The 24248-nt window shown below is 39.3% G+C and overlaps 1 protein-coding gene across 1 annotated transcript in view; it reads right to left on the reverse strand.

The window, feature by feature from the left end:
- Positions 1 to 24248, reverse strand: part of LOC117525342 (receptor tyrosine-protein kinase erbB-4-like) — a 1053282-nt gene that overhangs the window by 213298 nt on the left and 815736 nt on the right. The window contains exons 17-19 of the mRNA XM_034187180.1: positions 20295 to 20427; positions 12013 to 12135; positions 6078 to 6176 (exon numbers count right to left, since the gene is read on the reverse strand). Of these exons, the coding sequence (XP_034043071.1) occupies positions 6078 to 6176; positions 12013 to 12135; positions 20295 to 20427 (355 nt within the window). The remainder of the gene's footprint in view (positions 1 to 6077; positions 6177 to 12012; positions 12136 to 20294; positions 20428 to 24248) is intronic.

Consider the following 24248-nt stretch of genomic DNA (forward strand, 5'->3'; position numbering starts at 1 on the left):
CTTGTGATAACCAGAGAAATTGCACACGATGGTCACGGATCCATACAGCCATCCGTTTAGAAAGAAATGGTCGTTCAGCCTGTCGATGGCGGCTTCGAAGTGCGGCGCGCCATCAGCCGCTGGGGGCCGTCCTTAAAGCGACAGTAACACTCCGTAATCTCTTTGAAGCCCATAAAATTTTCAACAAAAACCATCTGAATTTCTCGAATGGTGTCCACTTGGATGTGCCTCACAGTTTCTGAAAAAATTTTGATCAAGCAAAGCGGCAGTCTCTGAGCCATTCCTAAACAATGAAAGAAAAGACGAGGGGGTGGACCACTCCTCACTCAAAGCTTGCCCATAGGCGAAAGACGCAACCGACAGGCGTGAAAAAACTCATGCATGCGCACGAAGGTTCAAGCTTGTCTGACGCAATAACACGTGATTCAAATCCATATGGTTTTTGAAAAAAATAATAAGGTCGGATACTTTTCTAACAGACCTCGTATGCTTTGGGATGCGATGGGCAGACATTCTCACAATATGGGCAGCCCAGCAAAGTTGTGCTTTCCTCAGCAGAGTATGAATACTGGACATGTCAGATCTGCTTAGAATTGTAGTATCAGCTACAGTTACCTGATTGAGGAAATTAATTTCTGCTGCTTGATCTTATTCTTTCACTCATTATCCAAAGTTCATGACCATAGATGAGGATAGGAGCATAAACTGACTGGTAAATTGAGAGCATCATCTTCTGGCTCAGCTACTTCTTCACCATGATGGTCCAGTACAGTGTCCATAAAACATCAAACGCCTCCCCAATCCATCTATCGATCTCACGCTTACCCCCACTCGTTGACAAGACCCAGAGATACTTAAACTGCTCCACTTGGAGCAATAACTCTCCCCTGACACATGAAGGGACACTGTTACACTAATGATGCAGACGTGCAAGCAACTGTGCATCACTCGTCCTGAGAGAAGACACAAGATTTCTTCACAAATGGGATGCAAAATCTTCAGAAAAAGTAATGACACTGCCTGATACAAAACATTCCAAATTTTAAGCAGATACAGTATGTGATTCATGTGAGTTTATTCTTTGTTACAGAAATAATCGCATAAGAGGCAGAACTTTTCAAGCTGACCCTTGTATTTGAGGTATCCTCTGTGTATGGATCAGATAAATTTATTAGCCTACCAGTTTAGACTTTCAGTTCACATATTTGTCATCCACTCGCTTTCCATTCGGCAAACAAACCACAGCGGTTTGCAGGAAGCACAATGTTTCACTCTTGGGTTTTTCAACTTTCACACCACACTGAACAAACCAAAGTTTTTAAAACTCTATTAAAGCCATCAGGCGTGAATGTTTTCCCGAAACATGTTCCTTAAGATCACCACCTATGTGTATGTGTAGCGTTTGTGTCTAGTTGTTTGATTAGCAAACATGTCCTCAAAGCGTATAATATGAAATTACCAACACATTCGATATGCAAGGACATCCTGAAAATAGAAATGCTAGCAGTCCAAAACTCTCTCACAGACTGTCAAACAAAGTACAAATCATGAGAGCAATTGGGTCGCATGTGTGTGTGTGTGTGTGTGTGTGTGTGTGTGTGTGTGTGTGTGTGTGTGTGTGTGTGCATTTGCACATACAGTATGTGATAGGGGCTGTTTCATCTGGATTGCATCATCATAGGGAGATAATTTGATTTTTTTTTTTTACATTCACTTTCCCTTTTGAAATGAACCAAGATGTGAACGTTTTATAAATGGGACCTTGCGCACTGCAGGACCCTGTGGCATTGCGTGTGCATGAGCTAGCAGGGGTCTTTGGCGATTCTGATGATTACAAAGGGAATCTCAGCTCAGTTCTTAAGAGCCTCATTTGACCAATCAAACAGGATATATAAGCCATGCATTCATTAGAGAGAAAGATACAAAAAACCCTGACAAGTTCTTTATTATACTGGTGACTATTTTGGGGATGGTCACATCTATAAGGGCGCTTCCCCACAAGACCATTTTAGTTTACGTCAAGGTGTCTCAGACGCCGGTGAGATCCCCAACCTTTGATGTGGTTTGTCTGGGTCGAGGTGAAACCAGCAACCACACTTGCTTATGGAACTAATGAACTGTGCAGAGACTCTTTTATAAAGTGGCGTTGGACTGGTTCCATTTAAACTCAGTTGCAGTTCTCTTGTGGTGAGAATACAAACGACACCAACGAAAGGATTATTTCCTTTTAAATCTGTGGACTTCATGAGCAGATTATGAGACACGTCAAGGAATCCACCCGTTATCGATGGTAAGATGGATGTTCAGCGGCACATTATTGGAGCGCTTTTAAGTTCTAAATTAGACAAAAGAGAAGTGATTGAAACAGAGGTGAACTGTCATCAGGGTATGTGTTCTCTTGTTTTTCTGTTAAAGATTAAAACCAAATAACAAAATAATGAACTGTTGATCTATTTTGTTTAAATACAAAAAAGAAATAATGACAAGATAGAATTGTTTCAGCATTTGTTTTTTGAGTTCTCTCATTTAGTCTAGTTTTCTTTTTGTCTTGTTGGTTTTCTCTTCTCGTTTTGTCTGGCAGAGAACCAAGAAGAAAGACGGGCCAAAACCACGTACCCTCAAGAAGCAAGAGTGACAACAGAAGGTTCTGTCGTATTCAGCGAAAGGAGGACACTCAATGTCAAGTGAAATAATGTGAGAACAGAAAAAAAGCTCAGTCTGCTATTTTGGGAAGTGTAATTTGTATATTATACACATATTTTTTTCAAATGACACAACAGTACTGTACTTCCTGGAGTAAAAGTTGGACTGGGGTACAAATCACATCTGTCAAAAAATGCCTTTTGAAGAGAAAAAAAAAACATATACACATATACACACACGCAAAAACTCATATATCAGTTGCGCTGGAGTATAAGTCGCACCTTTTTCTGTATTATCAGCTCTTTAATTTGGGATTTTTGTGCATTGTTGTAGTGTACTTTTATTATTTTCATTTATTGTTTTATAATTGTTGTTTAATTTGTTTTGTGCTTTCATTTCTCAGAAAGCCCTGCATTTATTATTATTATTATTAATAACATTTTTTGGTATATAAGAATCACTGGAATATAAATCCCAGGACCTCCTAAATTATGGAATATAAATCCTAGGACCTCCTAAATTAGTAAAAAACAAACAAACAAACAAATAAAAACCTGTGACTTATACACCAGAAAATACAGGACAGCTAACAAAAGGTGACTGTCAAACTCATATCTTGTAGGAGAAACTAACAAGTTTGAGTCACAGGGCACATTTTCCAAGTCTGGAAAATCATAAGTCTGTCTAAGCTACACCAGGGCTAGATTACGCATAAAAACTCACGTTGTTAACCTCCAGGTTCTGAAAGAAAGCTCAAATCAGCCCAAATAAAGCAGATATAAGGGCCTGGCCTGGGATGACAAGATGAGAGACACATTGAGGACTTCTGGTAAAACTGCACTGTTATTTTTGAGTTCTAAAATGAGGCTTCAAATAACCACCTGAAAGGGGTTTCTGTTGCAGAAAATTAAAAGAGGATGAGGAGTCCTCCAGCAGCACAGGTTGTCTGGCATTTATCCAGTTAAAATGGGTAGACAATCTGGTGCTTGGCAGATCTCCAGCTGAGGACTAGCTCAGTGTGGGATGTTTCAAGTTGGGTTTGCATTGCTGTAGTGAGTCAAACTTATTTTCTCTCCAAGCAAGGTGATTTCCTCATTCACAAGCCTAGGCCAACACTACAAGCTAATACTGACACACAACAAAGCCTCAGGTTTTCAGTTACAATGGTCACAGCACAGTCCAGCTCATCCCCTCCACAGCATGTCTTTTTCCTGGTTCTCTCCCTCAGCCCCAACCAGTCCCAGCAGAAGACTGCCCCTCCCTGAGCCTGGTTCTGCTGGAGGTTTCTTCCTGTTAAAAGGGAGTTTTTCCTTCCCACTGTAGCCAAGTGCTTGCTCACAGGGGGTCGTTTTGACCGTTGGGGTTTTACATAATTATTGTATGGCCTTGCCTTACAATATAAAGCGCCTTGGGGCAACTGTTTGTTGTGATTTGGCGCTATATAAAAAAAACTGATTGATTGATCAGCTAACAGCTAATTAGTGAATCTTACTTTTCAGTTGGTGCATTAGCTTTTCAATGTTAGTTGAAAAGCTAATGCACCAACAGCAGACCAAGTAGCTCCCATTTCCACTCAGTTTAGTTGTGCTTTAAATACCGTATTTTGTTGAGTATAAGTCAATATTGTACTAGTTTGGAAGGCCCTGCGACTTAAATTCCAGTGCAACTTACATACCAATATGTCAAGCGCTTAGTACTACTACTACTACTAATAATAATAATAATAATAACAACAACAATTAGAATGACTAATTATATATGACCTTTCCAGGAATCAATGCACCAAACAAAATAAACTAATAATAAATGAATAAATGCCAGTAATAGAAAGCACACTTCAAAATTCCCAAATTAATGAGTTGATTCAAGATTTTTTTTTTCCATTTATGCATAAACCAAACAGTCCAGGCACATAGGAAGTCTCGTGGAGGGCTCTCTTGGAGTCTATTCATTTAAAAAAGAAACACAGGGGAAGGTTCTTAATTCATGATACAAAAGAAAATAAGAAATATTTATAAAGTAGAAATGGCTAAAGAGCTAGTAATAATAATGAATAAACTAATAGTCCTGAAGGGAAAAAGTTATGGGGGGAGATTGCACATGTCAGAGGTATATGACATGTGCAATATGTCATATACATATTGCAAAACAGCAAAACATTTTACAAATTTTCACTAACTGTTGCACATGAGAAGTAACTGACTTGTACTCCGGTGCGACATGTATATGGGTTCTTCTTCAAGAGGCATTTTTTTGACAAATAAATGTAAATGGACTGCATTTATATAGCACTTTTCCATCTGCATCAGATGCTCGAAGCGCTTTACATATCAAATGCCTCACATTCACCCCGATGTCAGGCTGCTGCCATGCAAGGCGCCCACTACACACCGGGAACAACAAGGGGATTAAGGACCCTGCCCAATGGCCCTTAGTGATTTTCCAGTCAGGCTGGGATTTGAACCGAGGATCCTCTGGTCTCAAGCACAATGCTTAACCACTAGACCATCATCTCCCCTAATTTAATACTAATACTGTACGGTCAATAAACTGTGTTGACTGGAAACTACTGCTCAATGTCATTTCTTCTTCTTCATTTATGTACATTTATAACATCATCTGATGCTGACATGCAAAATATTTTTTGGGACTGCAAGGTTTACACTTCCAGATGCTAAATTTTCTTTTCTCTTCAGGTCTGTTTTTAAGGGTTTTAGACAAGAAAACAAAAGCCAAACATCAGGCACAGCAGCAGCAGCAGGTGGAACACCTGCAGGAGCGCGCTGAGGAGCATTGGGACTAGACTTTTAGCCGACTTTTAGGCATCACTGTCCTTCTTTAGCACACTGCAGCAATGAAACTGAATGCGGTGCAGCAGGGTTTAATTGTGCACACGTCAGAGAAGAACGCTGTCACACTCTATTAAGGATCACCACTAATCAAGACGGATCAACACGCTCAGTTGCGACCTCCATGACATGAGGCGAAATGAGGGTGGTGTGTGACATTCGTAGAAGATTTTTTGACAGCCAAAAACATGCTCCACAAAAATCACGAATATCATGCACCAACACGCACTGTTAAGAAACCTATTCAGATTCATTAAGTCACATTAAGAACGTCAGGAATGTGCCAAGAATGACGCAAATATGACATTCGTAATATGTCCTGCCTATGTTTAAACGCAGCATTACAGTCTGGAAACAATGTATTTAATTACATTTATTTTGTCAACAGGTTCCACAACATTGTATTGGCTTTATTAAAAGCAATAATGTTATTTTTTTCTAAACAAACTAGAAAAAAGCATTTTAACTTGAAGACCTGTATTTTAAGCAAACCAAAAGTTGGAGCATAACCAACCTCAGTAATTTTTTTTTTTTTGGAGTGTGGTGTGGTAACAATACAAACATTGTGGGAAGAAAAATACTCACATCCATGAATTCCACATTAGCTTTAGGTCCTGTGGCCTCATTTAGAATTTTAATGGCGACAGGAATCTTCACTGTTTCACCCTCTGGGACCCAAATGCCCTGCAGGAAACAAACACAATGTCACCCAAATAAAACACTGCAGCACAAAAGCCTAAAAATTTAATTCAAAGCAACTGAATTTATTATTTAGTCTTTGACTTGGATTAAATTTAAAAAGAAAATACCATTTGGATGAATGCCAGAATATCTCAGACTAAAAAAAAGTCCACTTGTTTTTGAATAAACATCTGCCTGTCTGAATGTTACTGTTTGATTTGTTTATAGTGTATTCCACATTTTATCTGACAAGTCTGAAGGATTTCCTGCACATGATAACTCGCTATTTTTGCTCTTCACAAAGACTTTGGAAAAACAAATTAATCATTTTCAAGTGTTTCATTTCAGATAGAATTAAAGTGATTCAGCAGCTGCCACAATGGTCAAAGCAGACAAGTCAGGAAAACTCAAAAGTCAACTTCTTAACAATATTTCAAATGTGTTCCACGTTCGTATTAATTTAATTTGAGTTGATCTTTGGGGACATATGAGACCAGCTTCACATGAAAATAAAACACCTCACCAATGTTAGGTTGATTATGATGATATGATTCAGACTGAACAAGCTATTTGTCTTGAATATTAATTCCACTCAGTGTTGACAGAGTATAACTACAGTATTTCATAGCTATTTTTAGGTTTGCATACAGTGGGCATTTTGCAGTATTAGCATGAGAGTACAAAGCATATATAACTGAATATCTGACATAAGCGTTCTAAACTGACTGACATCAGACTTCATTTGAGAGAGGATCCAGTACAAGTTCCACCTTCATGGTGGAAATAAAGATGAACAGCATTAAAATGTGAAGCCACAATGTTTTTAGTGCTTTATTGCAGTGCAGGTGAATAACCATGAACTTGCTATGTAAGGAAAATGTGCGCAAACATATATATATATATGTATATATATATATATATATATATATATATATATAAAACCAAATTTTTTTATGTGCTATTATGTAGTTTTAATGATGTGCCTACAGAATCTCTCTTCTTTTTTGGGGGACTTTTATAGAGGGTTGATTCAACTGATGGAGGTTCTCAATGCAGTTCAGTCCTCTTACCACTTTCATTCAAGGCTTCCTTTACTCTATCCAGCCACCACCAGTTTGGTTACAATGTACATGTATCACTGTAATTCTACAGATTTGTGGGCAAATAGTTAAAGAAACAGTAGTGTCCCACTCTCATTAGTGCCAATAAGTTGTCCTTGGGCAAGGCCCTTTATCTCCATTGGTTCTAGTGGAGGGCTCAGTTAGACTACACAGTTTGCAGCTGTAAATATTGAACTAGGTGAGTGGAAAAAGGATATGCCCAAAACAAAGCAACTGGTTAAACCCCTGGATAAACAAGCCAAAACCCTGTGTAACTGATACTTTGCAACATAGAATTCAGCTGGCTTAGAATTGGCTTGATCATATCAGAGATGTTCATCTGCAGAAATAAAAACAACCAGATGTGTTGTTGATCTAAGCACACTATGAAATTAGGATTTTGGTAAATTGAAAGGGAGTGAAGGTCACTTGTAGCTAGAGCATACCTATTATATTTGAATGGTATTAATATTCACACACTGTATACCTTATTTGGGGTACAGATATGAAGAGCCAGCTGATACAGACCTAAATAAATAAATAAAACCCTTATCTTCTGAGGATAATAAATTACAATAAAATACTCATTTGACACTCTTGATGGAAACCCAGTCATGCTGAAAGTCGACCTTGTCTGACTTATTTCGGATGTCCAGTTCAGATTCGATAAATTGGATAAACTACTAGAGGTACCCATCCTTGCCAGGTTGGAGAATAGTTTCCAAGTTTTAAGTTTTTCTTTGGCAGAGGTATACACTGTCTGAGTGCTGTCATTTATTTATAGCCTAAAACCACGGCACTGATGCACCGATTCCAACAGTATGCATAATTTTTTCTACGCCCAGTAGTTCCCAAATTATGTGTAAGCAACCAACAAACACTTTTCTTCTGTATAGATTTATTTATTTATCTTCATCACAAAAAGTTTTATACATGCCAAATCCAAAAGGTAAAATAATTAATGAAGTTGCAGCAAAGTAAAATTACCAGTGTAAAACTAACACTGACCGTGTTGAATTAACTCTGCCAGTGTACATATGGTCCTACTCTAGTCAGAGTTCACTATTATTGTCAATTTAACACTGGTGATTTTACTGTGTAGATTCATTCATTTAACTTTGAAAAAGTAACCGTTTGTATAGTTGTTTAAATGAGAAATAAATAGCATTTTTGGATGTTTTAATATCTTTATTTTGAATTTCATTGTTTCACAGTTTTAACTTAGAATAATTTTTCACATGATACCACACATACATTAGGTGACAGTATGTACCTCTACAACTGGTCTGCAAGAAGTAGTATTAATTATTTCTTAGTACTTAGTACATTTATTTTCAGATTGTGGCTGATAACGTGACTAAGGTGAACATCCTTAAAGCAGTGATTTATGATGTTCACGTGTGTTGAAAATGACATCTTTCATGTTGCTAGCATCACATAGCACAGTGCTAACTGCTAATGTTAGCATGATTGAATGGATCCTTTGTGAGCATTTTATTACAAATATCTGTAATAATATTACTTGTGTGGTTAATTCACATTATGAGTAATCTAAGAAATGTGCCCTGAGGTTTTTCAGTTGAGTGAGGTGGCAGCTCACTCCGAGAATGTCAGTGCCGCTGACACAGCCACACAAAGAGCCACACACAGGAGGCGCTTCATGATAGAGATTTTGTTCAAGGTATCATGTGCTCAAGAAAGTGTGACTGATATACACACGCATGGATAGAGTGTAGAGTAATTCTTTATCTGCCTTCTCGGCCTTACGACTCGCGAGGGATAATAACGATAGGAAACCAAAAACATAGATGGCATCATGCTTCATCAGATGATGACATTTACAGTAATTGATGCCCCAACGAGCCTCCTTACATTTCTTTGGTAAGATGCTACTATTTGCTGATTTTCTTGTTTGCTTCCTTGTGTTACTGTTAAGATGAACAATTGCCTATTAATTGAATAAAATTCCATTACATACAGCGGGCTGTAGATGCATTGCTTGTCACTTGCATGTACAAATCTTCTCAGAATCAAGTTTAAAATTAAATCAGCAGAAACAGGTGGCAGTGCCAGTATTAGTTTCATTTTAGCTTCCATTCTGCAGTTTGAGTGGATGGTAAGGTGTCATCCATCTTTGTTTGCAGTTTTTGGTGTTTACCAAATTGAGCTTCCTGGCCACTAAACAGAACAGTCTGGATCTATGGCTACATTCACACATTGGTTGTAACGGCCAATCGCCAATAGTTTGTGTGAAATATAACCTATATAGGGCTGCAACAAACAATTATTTGGATCATCGATGAATCTGATGGGGTTTCGACATGATTAATCAATTAATCAGATTAGCGGGGAATTTTTAAAAAAATGTGCCAGGGAAACAAATTTTCTCTCCTTCCATCACTTTATTTAACAACAGAACATTATTTGAAAACTTAAAATACTTGAAAATCAACAAATCGTCAAATGTCCCTTGGCTGTTGAAATATAAAATAATAAAGAATAAAACGGTTTATAATAAAGAACAAAAATAATTATTTCAAATGGCATTGCTTTATCAAAGTGCTGAGTTGCCATAAAACAACAATGAAACATATAAATGTTATAAAATATATGGTATTTTTGTTGCTGCAAATGAGCAATTAGCATAACCATTTAACCATAAAACCTAAATCAAAAATTGTAGCCTGACTCATTATATGTGCAACATTCCCTGTATGACTTGTAAACTATGTACTACTGTAGCATTGTACTATTGTACTATTGTAGCATTATTAGTTAGGGGTGGTGGCCTCGTGGTTAATGCACTTGGTTTCAGCGCAGAAGGTTCCGGGTTCAAATCCCACCCCTGCCACATTTCTCCATGTAATGTGGAGTTGCGTCAGAAAGGTCATCTGGCGTAAAACCTGTGCCAATTCAACATGCAGATGCACCTTGGATTTGCTGCGGCAACCCCCAGTGCAAACAAGGGAGCAGCCGAAGGGACTTTACTTTTTATTGTTGCTATTATTATTAATATATAAATAAAAATAAATGAAAACATATTATAATTTGTAATACATTTGTCTCTTTTACGACAACAAACACTGAGCCATTAATTATTATACACAAAACAAATGCATAAACATGCTGAAATGCCAGCAGCTTAAAGCTAACTTTAACATTGAAAATGCCATAGACATGCTAACGCATTAGCATCAGCGTTAGCATAAAATACATCTATCAACTGTTTCAGAAGACCATAACAGGTCAGTTTAACATAAAAAAGGTAAATATTCCTCACAGACATATGCTCTTTAGGGTTTTAGTGGGGAAAAACTAAGATCAAGTGAAATAAAACAAATGAAACCAACGAAGCAGCAGCTTGAAGCACTCCTTCATTGGTTCAAGATTCAAAGCAAAGCCCGGTTGATTATATGGAAGAAACAAACATTTGCGGTAAAACAAAGTTATTTAGCAACTAATCGATGACTAAATTAGTTGACAACTATTTTAATAATCGATTTTAAGCAACTAACTCAATTAGTTGTTTCAGCTCTAAACCTATATCTATAATCTCAGAAAAAGATCAAACTTTTAAAGATGCCATCAGAGCAAGGACTTCCTGTTTTAATGATAATGCTGTACAAAATGCTAAAACTCTGCCGAATCTTTCAATTAATTAAATTATTTTGCGTGTTGTTTGTATTAAAAATGATAGTGGGCACTTCGACTTGTCACCAACGGTGTACCATTGCAGATGACATAAATTCAGCTATAATGACCTCTATGATGGTTTTCTGCTGCCGACATGTGAACGCAGCATGGGAGCTGACTGATTACAAGCTGCAGGGAATAAAAATCCCAAATACCAGTAATTGCCTCTGAGATCTTCCAGGAGAATGTGAAGAAGCTGCATTATAGAAAAATAACTGGCGTCTTATACATACATGTCCTAAATGTTTCAACAACCATGACCCAGAAATGTGAATGAAATGACCAACAAAAGAGTCTGTTCTAATTTCACACTGGCGGTGACCTCGGCTCACTCTTACATCTGTGGATCCTCCGGGATTACAACGTCTGCTATTACTTATTCTTTGCATTCTCTGCCTCCAACCTTCCAACTCATTTCCTGTCATTAATTATATCACCATCCATCATCTTACGTTTAAAAAAATAATACAATGATCCCAACATCAGAAGTATATGAAGAGTGCATTATTTTTGTTAACACAGACCCTCAAGACTAAATGTGCTGTCTGGGCTAACAGTGTCCAGCATAAATAGTGATATTCCCCAAACCTTAAAATCTCATCATTCCCAGATGAACTTTTTCATCATTTAACCAGTTGGTTGAGCGCAGCTATCAAACATCAGCATCTGGGTAATACAAGAACTTGAAATCCCTTATTTTCTAATTACATAATGGATACCTACCTTTCCATTTTGTCAGATTATTATGTTGGTTCATTGTGCCATCTGATGAAATTTTCATGAAACATTTCAACAGATTCCGCTCAGGTATTCAAATGTGAACATTATTATTACTGTTGTTAGTGGGAGCAGTAGTAATAATAATAATAATAGGTGCAGTCGTAGCAGTGGTAGTGTAGTTTCCGACCACAGTTTTATAAACAAATGCAGGTCTATCTGGTTACCAGCTCTTTAAAATCATTGGAAAATAACTACAGCTTGATGACACCAACATGAATATCTAAGGATTACCAGAAAGAATAGAATTAACAGCCACCATAGTATACCTTGTAAACAGTCCCAAAGGCACCAGAGCCAAGGATCTTGACCCTTTTGAGTTCTGTCTCTTTTAGGATGCGGAGTTGTGCTTGGTTTGGTGCTGTACCACTGGGTGTCAGAGGCTCCACCAGCTGAAAACATGCCAAGAAATAAAAAGATGTTCAATTAATGGACACTGTAACCCAAAGCCATAACAACAAACTCACAACGGAGGCATAGCTGATATTATTGCAGTGGCTTGAATATAAGACAGTGGTTTGTTTGTTTGTTTGTTTACATGGAAACACAATGTGTTTTTAAAAACTACTGGGGAAAATACTGGGTGGTAGTGGGGAGGGGGGGGGGGGGGTGTCTGATGTCTTATAACTGGGACTGTCTTATATTCAGACCAACACAGAATTCACATTGCAAAACTGTCATGGTGACTTAGTGGTTAGCACTGTTGCCTCATAGCAAAAGGTCGTGGGATCACTTCCTACCTGTGGCCTTTCTGTGTGGAGTTTGCATGTTCTCCACATGTATGCGTGGGTTCCCTCTAGGCACTCCGGCTTCCTCCCACATCCAAAGACATGCAGGTTTGGTGAATTGGAGAGTTTAAATTGACTATAGGTGTGGGTGTGAATGTGTTTGTCTGTCTGGCATCCTGTCCAGGGTACACTCTACCTCAAGCCCTATGACTGCTGGGAACCCCCGGTGACCCTTAATTAGAGTAAACGAATATCGAAAATGGATGAATGGTTAATGTCATATCAGAATTCATTAAAGAAGCACATTATTTATAGGTATTACATGTAATTATTCAAGATAGTTTTACTTTGGGAATCATTTTGGAAAAAAAAAAAAAAAAAATTTCCAGTAAAATAACAAAAAAGTTGCACATAAAAAAAGAATGCTGCCTTCCTCCTACAACCAGTGGTGCCTGCTCTTACCCCCCCCACCCCCACCCCCGTGACCCTTAATTAGAGCAAACAAATATCGAAAATGGATGAATGGTTAATGCCATATCAGAATTCATTAAAGAAGCACATTATTTATTGGAATTACATGTAATTATTCAAGATAGTTTTGCTTTGGGAATCAATTTGGAAAAAAAAAAAACATTTCCAGTGAAATAATAAAAAAAAAAGCTGCAGACAAAAAAAGAATGCTGCCTTTCTTTCTCCTGCAACCAGTGGTGCCTGCTCCCCCCCCCCCCACACACACACACATACCCGTGACCCTTAATTGGAGTAAATGAATATCAAAAATGGATGAATGGATAATGCCATATCAGAATTCATTAAAGTACCACATTATTTATAGGTATTACATATATTTATTCAAGATAGTTTTGCTTTCAGAATCTATTTGAAAGAAAGAAATGTTACCAGTGTAATAATACCAATAAAAAAAGTTGCAGATAAAAAAGAATGCTGCCATCCTCCTGCAACCAGTGGTGACTGCTCTCCCCCCTCAGGAAGCGTATGTCACAGATTTCAAACTTAATTAGGCCAAACACAATGTCTGGAGTGGATACACACACACACACACACACACAAAATCACAGCGAAATCTTGCACACGACCACGAAAATGGACTTTCAGTGTCTTTGAGGAAAAACACGACTGCTCTTAATTAAGTAGTCAGAAAATCTGTTTCGAAAACAATTGTGACCTATTTTCTCGGAAGGCATGCTGCAAAACACGGCCGTTATCATAAATATTCGCAACAACACAATTATCATGAACTCATTTGAAGCGATGAGGAAAATTAGCTATTTTTTAAGTAATCTGCAGGAACTGAATAAAGTTGAAGTTTATTTTATTTGCAGATACCTACTGTGGCCGACAAATCTGAACTTCGAGAAGCTGCAGACTACAATTAGAGTGAGTGTTGGATTGCCGTGACATTTTCACAGACGATTAATACCAACTTTACTGTAAGGAGAAAAAAGTGAACTGCTATTACCTTTTCAAAATCTAAAGTGAGAGATATAAAATGTGAACAGTGCGAAGAGATGAGAGGACAAAGCATGTGAAAGACGATAGAGAAGGAAAAGGAGAGAAGCGACAGAGAGAGAGAGAGAGAGAGAGAGAGAGATTCAGTGGAGGTGGATAATTACAGAGCATGAAAAGGAGTTGACACTTTTGTTGTCTCATTACTGCTCAAGTGGAGGAACGAATGGATGAAAAGGCAAGGGAGAGAGAAAGATTATATGAGGAGAGAGAGGGAAGGAGGGAGGGAGGTAGAGAGGTAGATGCCGAATTGCAGAGCCAGTGTGGCAGAAACAAGAACAACACGACAGCGATGGAGAAGTGAGCAGCGGAATTAGTCAGATGCTGCACACGCGTGAGAGAGGGAGCAATATAAGGAGAATTAGAAAGATTAGAGACGGAGGAAGAACATCAAGAGAGAAAAAGACAGTAAATCTGCCCTGCTCTGGTCGGCGGCTTCTGTCCCTCTGGCTCATGGTTACCATTTGATTAAAAACAATAGTCATTCTTCATTTAAATGGAATAACAAATCAGCTTCTGCAGGCTGCAAACAAGACGATGTTCCTCCTATATGTGCTGAAACATTCAGAACACCCACACATGCTAACAAGTAAAAACATCAGCAAATTAAAAAAAGTGCTTTTTAAGGAAAACGATAAATCAGTGATTCCCAACATGTGGGCTGCAGCCACCCGGTGTTTTGGGTCACTCTGTGTGTCGGGTCGCTCTGGGTCGCCACAGCAGAATCAAGACTGCTACATTGGGATTCGGCACCAGATGCCTGTTTTGATGCAAGTCCAGTTCTACATGGAGAAACACACAACCAGCACCTGGTGTTACCAAGTGGTCTCCCTGCCAAGTATGAATCAGGACCTGCGCTGCTTCATAATTTTGAAATTATTTGTAGTATATTGTGTTGAACTGTAATCAGGATGGGTTAAATGCAGTACGCATGTATGTATGTATGTATGTACGTACAATGACAATAAAGGCCCTTCTTGTTCTAGTTTTTTATTTCTTTGTTATTTTAAACCATTGGTTAAATCAAGCCCAGATCCAGACAAATTTTTTTACGCATTGTTCATCATCGGTAAAAAAAAAAAAAAAGAAAAATCTTGAATAATCCCGAATAGTGCCGAACGTGTCCCCGCGGTGAACACAGCTTTGGTTTTCATGTCAACCTATAGTCCGTAAATTATATGGATTTTTCCGAGTTTCAGAGTCATACGGACGTACAAATAAAGTCGGATATTCAGGGTTTGGTCTGCAGCGGCTCTGTAATCAACCGTTTCTGCAGCGCGACTCCACTTTGAAGCCGTGAACCATTGAAGCAATGCTTCGATTCAATGACTCGTAGCTATTTGATTCGCTGCTCTTCGGAAGCGGTAAGTCCGCTTCTTAACCCCTTGCAAAGCCATTAAAATATCATGAGTCACTTTTGTGTGTATTAAAGTCACTAACTGGGACTCTTGTCTTGTTGCTGTCAAGAAACAAGAATCGTCCTCCGTTCTGTTCACACAGCTTGAAACGCTGAGCAGCTCTGCTGAGACAGAGTCCAGTCGGAATAACTTCAAAATGAATTGCCACTTTAAATAAAATGACACCTCTTTCCAAACATTGTAATACAGACAAGAAACTACAATCGACTAAAACGTTTTTTTCCTCCCAAAATGAAACGTGCTGTATTTCTTTACAAATTCCTGAAGTGAAGCACAGCAGCTGTAAGAATCAGCTCAGACATATGGAAAGACATTCATGCCAATAATGTCTGAAAGGAAATGCTTTTGACAAAAACTACAGATTTTGTTTATTCCTATTTATGTCCAGAGATCAAGGATCCACCATGTAGTTTATTATGTCCAAAGTTTAAGGATCCAGTGACAAGTTCATATTTATTTACTTTAAGACTCAATAAAATGTCCAGTTTCAATTCAATTTTAATTTAATGGGCTTATAAAGTGCCAAATCACAACAAAATCTAAATATACTAAAACAAATACATCACAATTGTACACATATCACAATTCTGTGCCAGCTTGCACTCGACCAAGACGGACGCACTTTTCTCTTCTCCCTCCCTCCTTATCTTTCCTGCTTTTGTGGCGTGTTGTCTGTGAGGCTGCAGCGTTGCTCTTCTGGAAACGACAAAAATGGATCTGTTAAAGTGGTCTCTGAACGCAATTGACACTATTTTTTCTACAAGATCTTCGGGAGCGGAGGACCCGACCTGTCCTGCTGGGACGCATGTGATGGGTTACGTGATGGACTCATGGAGGAGATGGCAGGTCATGTGCCTTTACATGCTTTCTGTGGAGGACGTTGAAGATGTGTACATATTCGGCTTGGTGGTGACCGGCTTTCTGATGTGTGGAGCGGGGCACTTGCTGGTTTACCGGAAAATCAAGAAAGTGGAAGCAGCTTTGATTGGTCGTTCCAAGCTGCCCTATATGATTGATTCGATTGGGAAGGCAGTGGCTGCGCAGTCGGCGGGGGTTAACCGCGCATTGGATGACATCTCTGGGAAGATTGCAGCCCTGGAAACCCGCTTTGACCGTCTGTGAAGACCACATTCTACATTTCAGATGCATTGGGAGCCACTCTGTTCTCAGAACTGTGGAATCTTTCAGGCGTCTGTTAATCTGGCTATTCATTTGGCTTCCCCAAATACTGCTGCACTTCAAGGTCGCTGTGATAAGATACCTCCTCAGAAGAACAACACTCTTATGCCTCGCTCCCTGGTCTTCCCCCCTCCCCTCAGCTTCTCCAGCCCTGACGTGAACTGTGGACTGTCCAGGACTTTCTCAGCCTGCGCAGGGCTGTTCCCTTCCCCCCCCCCCAGACTGTCGAACAAGGCCGTCGACGGCGCCGAAACTGGCTGCCTTCCGGAGTGTTCTGATAAACTGGTCCTTTCAAATCTCGGTTGTCGTCCTGTGTCCTTGTTTTGTCTCTGTGATTATTGTTTTTTTGTGCTGATGGGATTTTTTTTTTTCCTCATTGCCGCTGTGTAATGCAGCGGCTATGAGGGTTTTTTTTTTTCTTCTCCTTTTCCCTCGTGTTTTGCTTCATATATATGTTTTATGTACCGGGCCGGCCTATGTGTTGTGTGTTATGTGTGTTGTTTGTTATGGGTCGGTGTTGGTTTGCTCAGCCCTGCTGTTGACCAAGGCAGGGATGTACATCTGGAGCTGGTCCCCGGGCGCCTAATGGCGACCTCTGCTCCTACTGGCAAATAGGATGGGTTAAATGCAGTAGCCACATTTCATTGTGCAGGAAAGTTCTTCTGTTCTGTGCATATGACAATAAAATTTCCTTGATCCTTGATTGTGATAAGTGTACAATTGTGATGTATTTGTTTTAGTATATTTAGTCATGGACATGATGAATATTGTTACCTGCTGGACTGTTTCTAATTTTGATTGGTATCAGTGGAAAAGGTCTTCTGTGAACTGTCTGTATCTCAATATTATTAAGAATATTTGCAGCCATATTTTTATTGATTTATCAACTGAAAAAAAAAATCATATATAGATTCAGGTATAATTGAAAGATTTTGGCAATAAATTTGATCCTGTTTACAGTAAATTTTTGTTATAGTGTTTTTTTAGGACATCATATTTATACAAATAAGTGTTCACTATGGTCCATGAAGTATAATAAATATATTAAAAGAAGTGTGACAGTGTATGTTGCACACAAATAAAAGAATGAAGATTATTGAATAACAAGACGCGTATGATTTTTATTTTATCATTGGACAAAAATGCATCTGTCAGATTTTCACTCTGGATCCAGCCCTGTAAATTACATATTTTTAAATATAATTTTAGATTTGATTTGCATTTTTTATACCCTCTGTCCAGGGGGTATAGACAGAAATGATGTTCTCGCTAAATCTGGTACAATGCATCCCCTCTCAATTTTGAGATTATATTTTGTATATGTTTCCCGGAAGAAATAAACTTAATAAATAAGCCTAAACTACATAATATATAAGGAAATACATTATTTACTTTATTAAATACTTTTAATAGCCTTATGTGTTAAACCTGTGATTAACATTTTGGGTCAGCTGCAGATGATGTTCAGATTTCAAAGTCAGCTGTGGTGTCCTATACAGGCCCTGAGGCCCGTTGGTGCCAGTGCTTATCTCTGGATGCCGCACCGTCAAGTGGATGAGAGTCTGACTCCCCTTGGATGGGACGCCAGTCCAAAGCAGGTTACTTCCTCAGCCAACACTGGAACTCATTTACAGCTGGGTGGACTGAGACAATGCAGATGAAGTGTCTTGTCCAAGGACACAACAAGTAGCATGGGGGTGATTCAAATCCAGAGCTAAATATTGGTAGGCCAACTCTTGATCCACTCAGTACAGGCAGTGTGGAGTTTGATAATGACTGCTTTCGATGATATGTATTAGGCATGTGGAAATTAATCGCTATGAATCGGGATCTAGATTCAAATGTGCGCGATGCGAGTGCATCGATTCATTCAGTGTTCATCAATTCATTTTATGGGTTGAATCGCGATGGATCGCTCGCTGCCTGCTTGCATCGATTTTTTTCCGATGCACATTGAATGCACCACGGACAGAAACCAGAAAGCACATTTCTACCACAACAAACATGATGACATCAGAAGCCTTTTTGCTTAACTATTTCCTTATTGGTCCTTCAGTTTAGGACAAAATGTATGCAAAAATGTCCTTTTTTTGATGGAGCTCATGAACAGCAAAAACACAGACTGCCAAATTGACACTAGTTACCCCCTTTAATAAAAAAATAAACATCTGCCTTATGTAGATTTATGGTTAAACATATAATATTTGATTATAAGACACAAAATTTTGTTACACCACGTCTGACTACTGAGTGGAAATTTAGCTGACATTTTTTTTCTTTTGTGCCCTCCAGAAGAGGGACATTAAAATGGGTTGTGTCTATCAATGTGTGGGTTGAAGCCTCCGTCACACCCATTGCTGCTACATTAACTCATCAATGCTTCCAGATATTGGTGTCATATTGCATACATACTCTCTGGACCAAAATGTTGGATGACTTTGTATGTGAGCACTCTGTGATCCTCGTGACCAAGTTGAAATAGGTTACAGTCAACATCTTTTTGCTGCAATAACTCATTAAGACTTCCAGGCATGAGTTCGCATGTAAGCGCACTGTGACCATAATGAGCTCAGTGACCCTTGCGACTGGGTATCACTTCAATCATGGATTATTTCACATGAAAGTGCACTCTGACCCTTTTGACCGAGATCAAAGTAGGTCACAGTTGTGACTGTGTGAGAGGTGCGTTTAAAAGACACATTTGTGCTATTTTGTTTCTGTAGAAGCCACCAGCAAATACTCAATTTGTTCTTTTGTGGTCTAATAAAGCAGCAAGCCATGACTAAGAGTTTAGTGTGATTATGGAAACACAAGTGCACAAGGCATAAATGTGCTTCACACAGCCAGCGGGAAATGACATTTGCACTTCTGTTACAAATGTCACAGAAGATAAAAATGAATATTTTGCTTACAGCAGGAGACTTTTCATATAAAGAGTTATAGAACTGTAGGACGTCTGCATTTCCGTCTGCGTTGACGTTTGCCCGAAACGTCATGTCCTTATTAATAAAGCTTTTTTGCATGGAAGCGCTGTGGTGGTGCGGATCTTTCTATTTTTTGGTATAATTTTTCTTGATCCAGCACGCCTTTTATGTGTTTTTGATGTACGTGTCTTCTCTGCATGAACAAGAAACTCTAACCATATATAACTGCAAAAAGGCAGACTAAATTAGATGTTGCACAACATGACCCCTTTAAAGTTGACATATATTTCCACTTTTGTAGTGCCACAATCTTTTCACTTTGTTGTCTATTTCTTCTTTTCAACACTTCAATTTTCAATTTTTTCAGTTTATTTTCATTTATATAGCGCCAAATCACAATAGAGTTGCCTCAAGGCGCTTCACACAAGTAACTTCTAACCTTATCAATCTCCAGAGCAACAGTGGTAAGGAAAAGCTCCCTCTGAGGAAGAAACCTCAAGCAGACCAGACTCAAAGGGGTGAACCTCTGCTTGGGCCATGCTACAGACACAAATTACAGAACAATTCATAAAACAAATATACAGGAAAAGCTGTTGGTGCACAGGACAGGAGGGTCTCCGGCACAATTACCACACCCATCTCTGGATGGAGCTGCACCTTAAACAGAGAGAAAAAACAGAATCAAGCATCAGAAAGACAAGAACTACAGTATAATTTGTCACTTACACCCAGTCCTAGTTTAATTGCACTCATCTCCATCTGCTGCCTTGCTCACCTCTGTCTCCAGGAAGCGACGGAGGGCTCTTTTCTTCTTAATGTTCTTCCGGCGCACTGACACCGCCATGCTCAGCACCACGATCACCACCATGAAGAGTCCGCCGATCACCCCCGCCGCGATCAGGGGAGTTCTGAGGACGAGAAAGTGGAAGGGCAGAACGCAAGTGGAATGTGAAGTAAAAATATAAAGACGTCAACGACAGAAGGCGGCAGAAGTAACAAAGACCGCATGAAGCGGAATAGCAGGTGACGACACACAAACATGTCTTTAAAGCGCATGCAAATGAGGACGAGCCTTAAAAACCTTCTATTTACGTCTGCTCCAAGCTTCAGCTGGTAACAAATATCCCAGCATGCCCTCTCATTAAAATCTAGGCTGAGATCAAAAACATGGAAATAACGCTTAAATAAATGAATAAATAAATTCTTTGCTCCACACTGATGCTGTCATTTGAAATCAAGCCTCTCAATAATTTTCCTGATAAGCTTCTCAATCCATCGACAGACTTGCTTCAGAAATAAGAACGCAGGAAAAAAATAAAAAATAAAAAGCCTTTCTCATCTAACCACCCACCACCACTTTTTGGCTGTAATCAAAGAACCTAATTTAGTGGAGGCATACTCAGGCTCTGCGCTGAATCAGTGGGAAAAGGCTGTTATCCAAGACTGTATATCACAGACTGCAGGTATACACCCCATTAAATGTTATCACAGGCAGCTGGCTTCATCGGAAGTGAAAAAGCCTGTTTCTCTCCTTCATCTCTTGCTTTAACTTGCAATTGGAGAAAAATCAGCAGTTTGGCGACTTGTGGTTCTTTCTTCTTTTTTTGTGGGGCAGGGGGTAAAAAAGCAGAATACTGAGTGACAAAATGGGAAATAAATAGCTGGGTTGAGACCTGCGCAGTGCATGAAAAGACCTTTCATGCTGCCTTTACATTTCTTTCTCAATAAACCATTAATTTCCCCTCATCTGATCTCGAAAAATCCCATTATATCTTTAAAGCATCCCACTGTCACAAACAAATCAAGAGACATTAAGCTGGAAATGTAAGACAGGCCTGAACTGACTCAGTATGACAGTGTAAACATCCCGAGTCACAAGTTCAACACATTAACAAAATAAAAACAGGAAATCTACATTAATTTTTTCCTTTGATAGCAGCCTAAAGCGGCCTATTTTGCAATGGGGAAAACATATAGGAGTGCTGTGCAAAAATCTCAGGCATCATAATTTCTTTTTATGAAGCAAAGATCCTGCAAAAATAAGTAACGAAAAGCTTCTTGATGTTAAATACTTAACCATAAATACTGCTCGGCATTAAAACGCAATAAAATAAGCATTTTGCGTGATGGCATATTACATTATTTTGGGGGATGATTTAAAAAGAATCCGAGGCCCGTTAATGCCAGTGCTTATCACTGGAATGTGTAGTGTGACGAGGATGCGAGTCAGTAACTCCCAATGGATGGAACGCCAGTCCAACACAAGTTATCGTTACTTCCCCCAGCCAAGGCCAATACCCATTAACCAGGAATCAAAACCAGGTCTACACAGTGGTAGTCCAGCTCCTTTTCCCACTAATCTACCCTTTTCAAAGAGATCATATTCATAAATACATTATGTCCTAATTGTTACACTTATTGTTATGAACTTTGAGTTTGCAGAGGCTGCTGTGAGCTTTGCAGAACCGGTTGACACACTGAGTGCAGCACTTGAGAAGCTGAGTGAGGAATTGGAGTGTCTAGGTTTGTCATTGTCCTTGATTAAGACTATGACTCAGGCTTTCATCAAAAGTGTATCTGTATGTGGCAAAGGTTTTTGAACTTGTAGAAATATTCACTTATGTTACCAGTGACATTCATGTCTCTAGGTCACCAGTCTTTGAGGTTGGGAGATGCCTGAGAAGAGCTTATGGAGTCTTGGGGTCACTAAACAGGGGCGTTTGGTGACACTAGCATCTTTGCAGGAAAACCAAGCTCCTAGATTTTAAGGTCTGGGTGCTACCTGACTTATTGTATGGTTTTGAGGCTTGGATGCTTATCAGTCATCTAAGGTGGCAACTAGATATGTTTGGTACTAGGTCTCTTCAGAGCAGTGTTTCCCAATCTTGGTCCCTGAGACCGAAAGCACTGCACTTTTTTCATTTGTCCCTGAACTAATACGTGCAAATTATCTAATCAGCACTGAGCAATGGAACACACTTGACTGAACTGATCTACACTGACTAGTTCAGCAACAAATGGAAATTGTGCAAACGTTTGGGTCCTGAGGACCAGGAGAGGGAAACACTGCCACAGAGGATCCTTGGATACTGTTGGAATGACTTAGTGTCAAAGGAGCGGTTTCTTAGGGAGACTCAGATAAGGAGTATCTCTTGCATGGGAGGAAACATCAAATATAATATTTTGGCCATGTGGTGTGTTTCTTCATGTTCCAGCATGCAGGTGCCTCAATGCTGAGGACCCCAGTGGGTGGAGTAGGCCAAGGGGTGCCCGTCTTTCAGCTGGGTATGGTTGATACTCTAGATGGTTACCTTTGAGAGGTGGTCATGGACCAGTTGCCTGACTGGGCAGTTGCCATTTGGGATTCCAAATGGATCCTTGGTGTGGTGGGTGCAGTGATGCGTGACACCAGTTCACTTCAACTAACTTCATTGTTTTGGAATCCAGCATTTATTTGTCAATCTACCATGTAAGGACACTTTTATTAATTAAAAAGAAATCATTCATTTACAAACAATTCAAAGAAATGCAGATATGTGGGCAGAATTAATTAAGTCCAGTGCCAGCCAGGAAACACACAAGTCAAATAGTTCCTCCTGTTTGTGGACATATCAGAGGTGTTCTTACAGTTCTGTTTTCTAAGACTAAATAATACAAGAGGAAGTGTTGGATAGCGTTAGTGTGTGTTACACCACTTTAATCAGATATGCTCACAATCTCTACCCACTAATGGTGGGTAGAGCTATGGCCTTTGAAGGCTTAGTGTAATTACATGTTCCAGATAAGCCGCTTTCAAACATGTTCAAATGCCAATGGCTTCAACAGGTAACAGATTTACAAGATTTACCTCTGAGCAGACAGCTCAGCTCGGGGTTAGCAGCAGTCCACTGGCACACACGAAACCATAACTGTCGGCCTATTGGAGATCTGATAATGGCTGATCTGTTCACAGGCCAGCTGATAACTCCACAGTGTTCGTGACTCACGGGTTCCCTTAATCCTGCTGGCACTGCCTTGAAGTGTGTTTTCTTACAGAAGGCATTGACTTGGACTAAAATGTGAAATAACAAGACATTTTGGAACACCATTAAAACCATATTCTTTACTGGCCCCATTAAAGGCTTGGGATTTTGAACAGTGGTCAACACATCTGCAGGGAACTCAATTGGTTTTATCTCTGCTTGCATGATCTGCATATCAAACAGACTTCAAAAAACATAAATTTGCCAGAGTGCATAGTTATCCACCTGTATGTGCATCCATTAATATATCTGGAGCTGTTCACTGTACAGTCTTAATTTTGTTGTCAAATAATTAGCAAAATAACAGTGTCTGCACACATAACTTAGGGCCCGGCCCCACTGGCGTTTTAGAAGATTTGCATATGAATTGCGCACAAAATTGATTCATATTTGCTAAACATCTGCAATATCCGTGAAACATGCTTGTATGAGTCGGCCGACAACCGCACACATCCGCAAGTATCCGCAGAGGCACATTTTTCCATTGCCAGGACTTTTGAGCTGCACAAAATTTTGTTTGTGGATGACATCCACCTTACATACTCAATACATACTCAATCTATGCGCTGTATATCTGCCGTTATCTGCCGATATCCGCAACTGACGGGGTATTGCTGCTTGGCAGCGGACTGGGACAGTGTGTAAAAGTGATATATATATAGCGTGCTTATCACGTTCACATCACGAACTAAAATAAGTTGTGGTGA

The sequence above is a fragment of the Thalassophryne amazonica genome, chromosome 14 (assembly GCF_902500255.1).
Source record: "Thalassophryne amazonica chromosome 14, fThaAma1.1, whole genome shotgun sequence".
NCBI classification, from domain to species: domain Eukaryota; kingdom Metazoa; phylum Chordata; class Actinopteri; order Batrachoidiformes; family Batrachoididae; genus Thalassophryne; species Thalassophryne amazonica.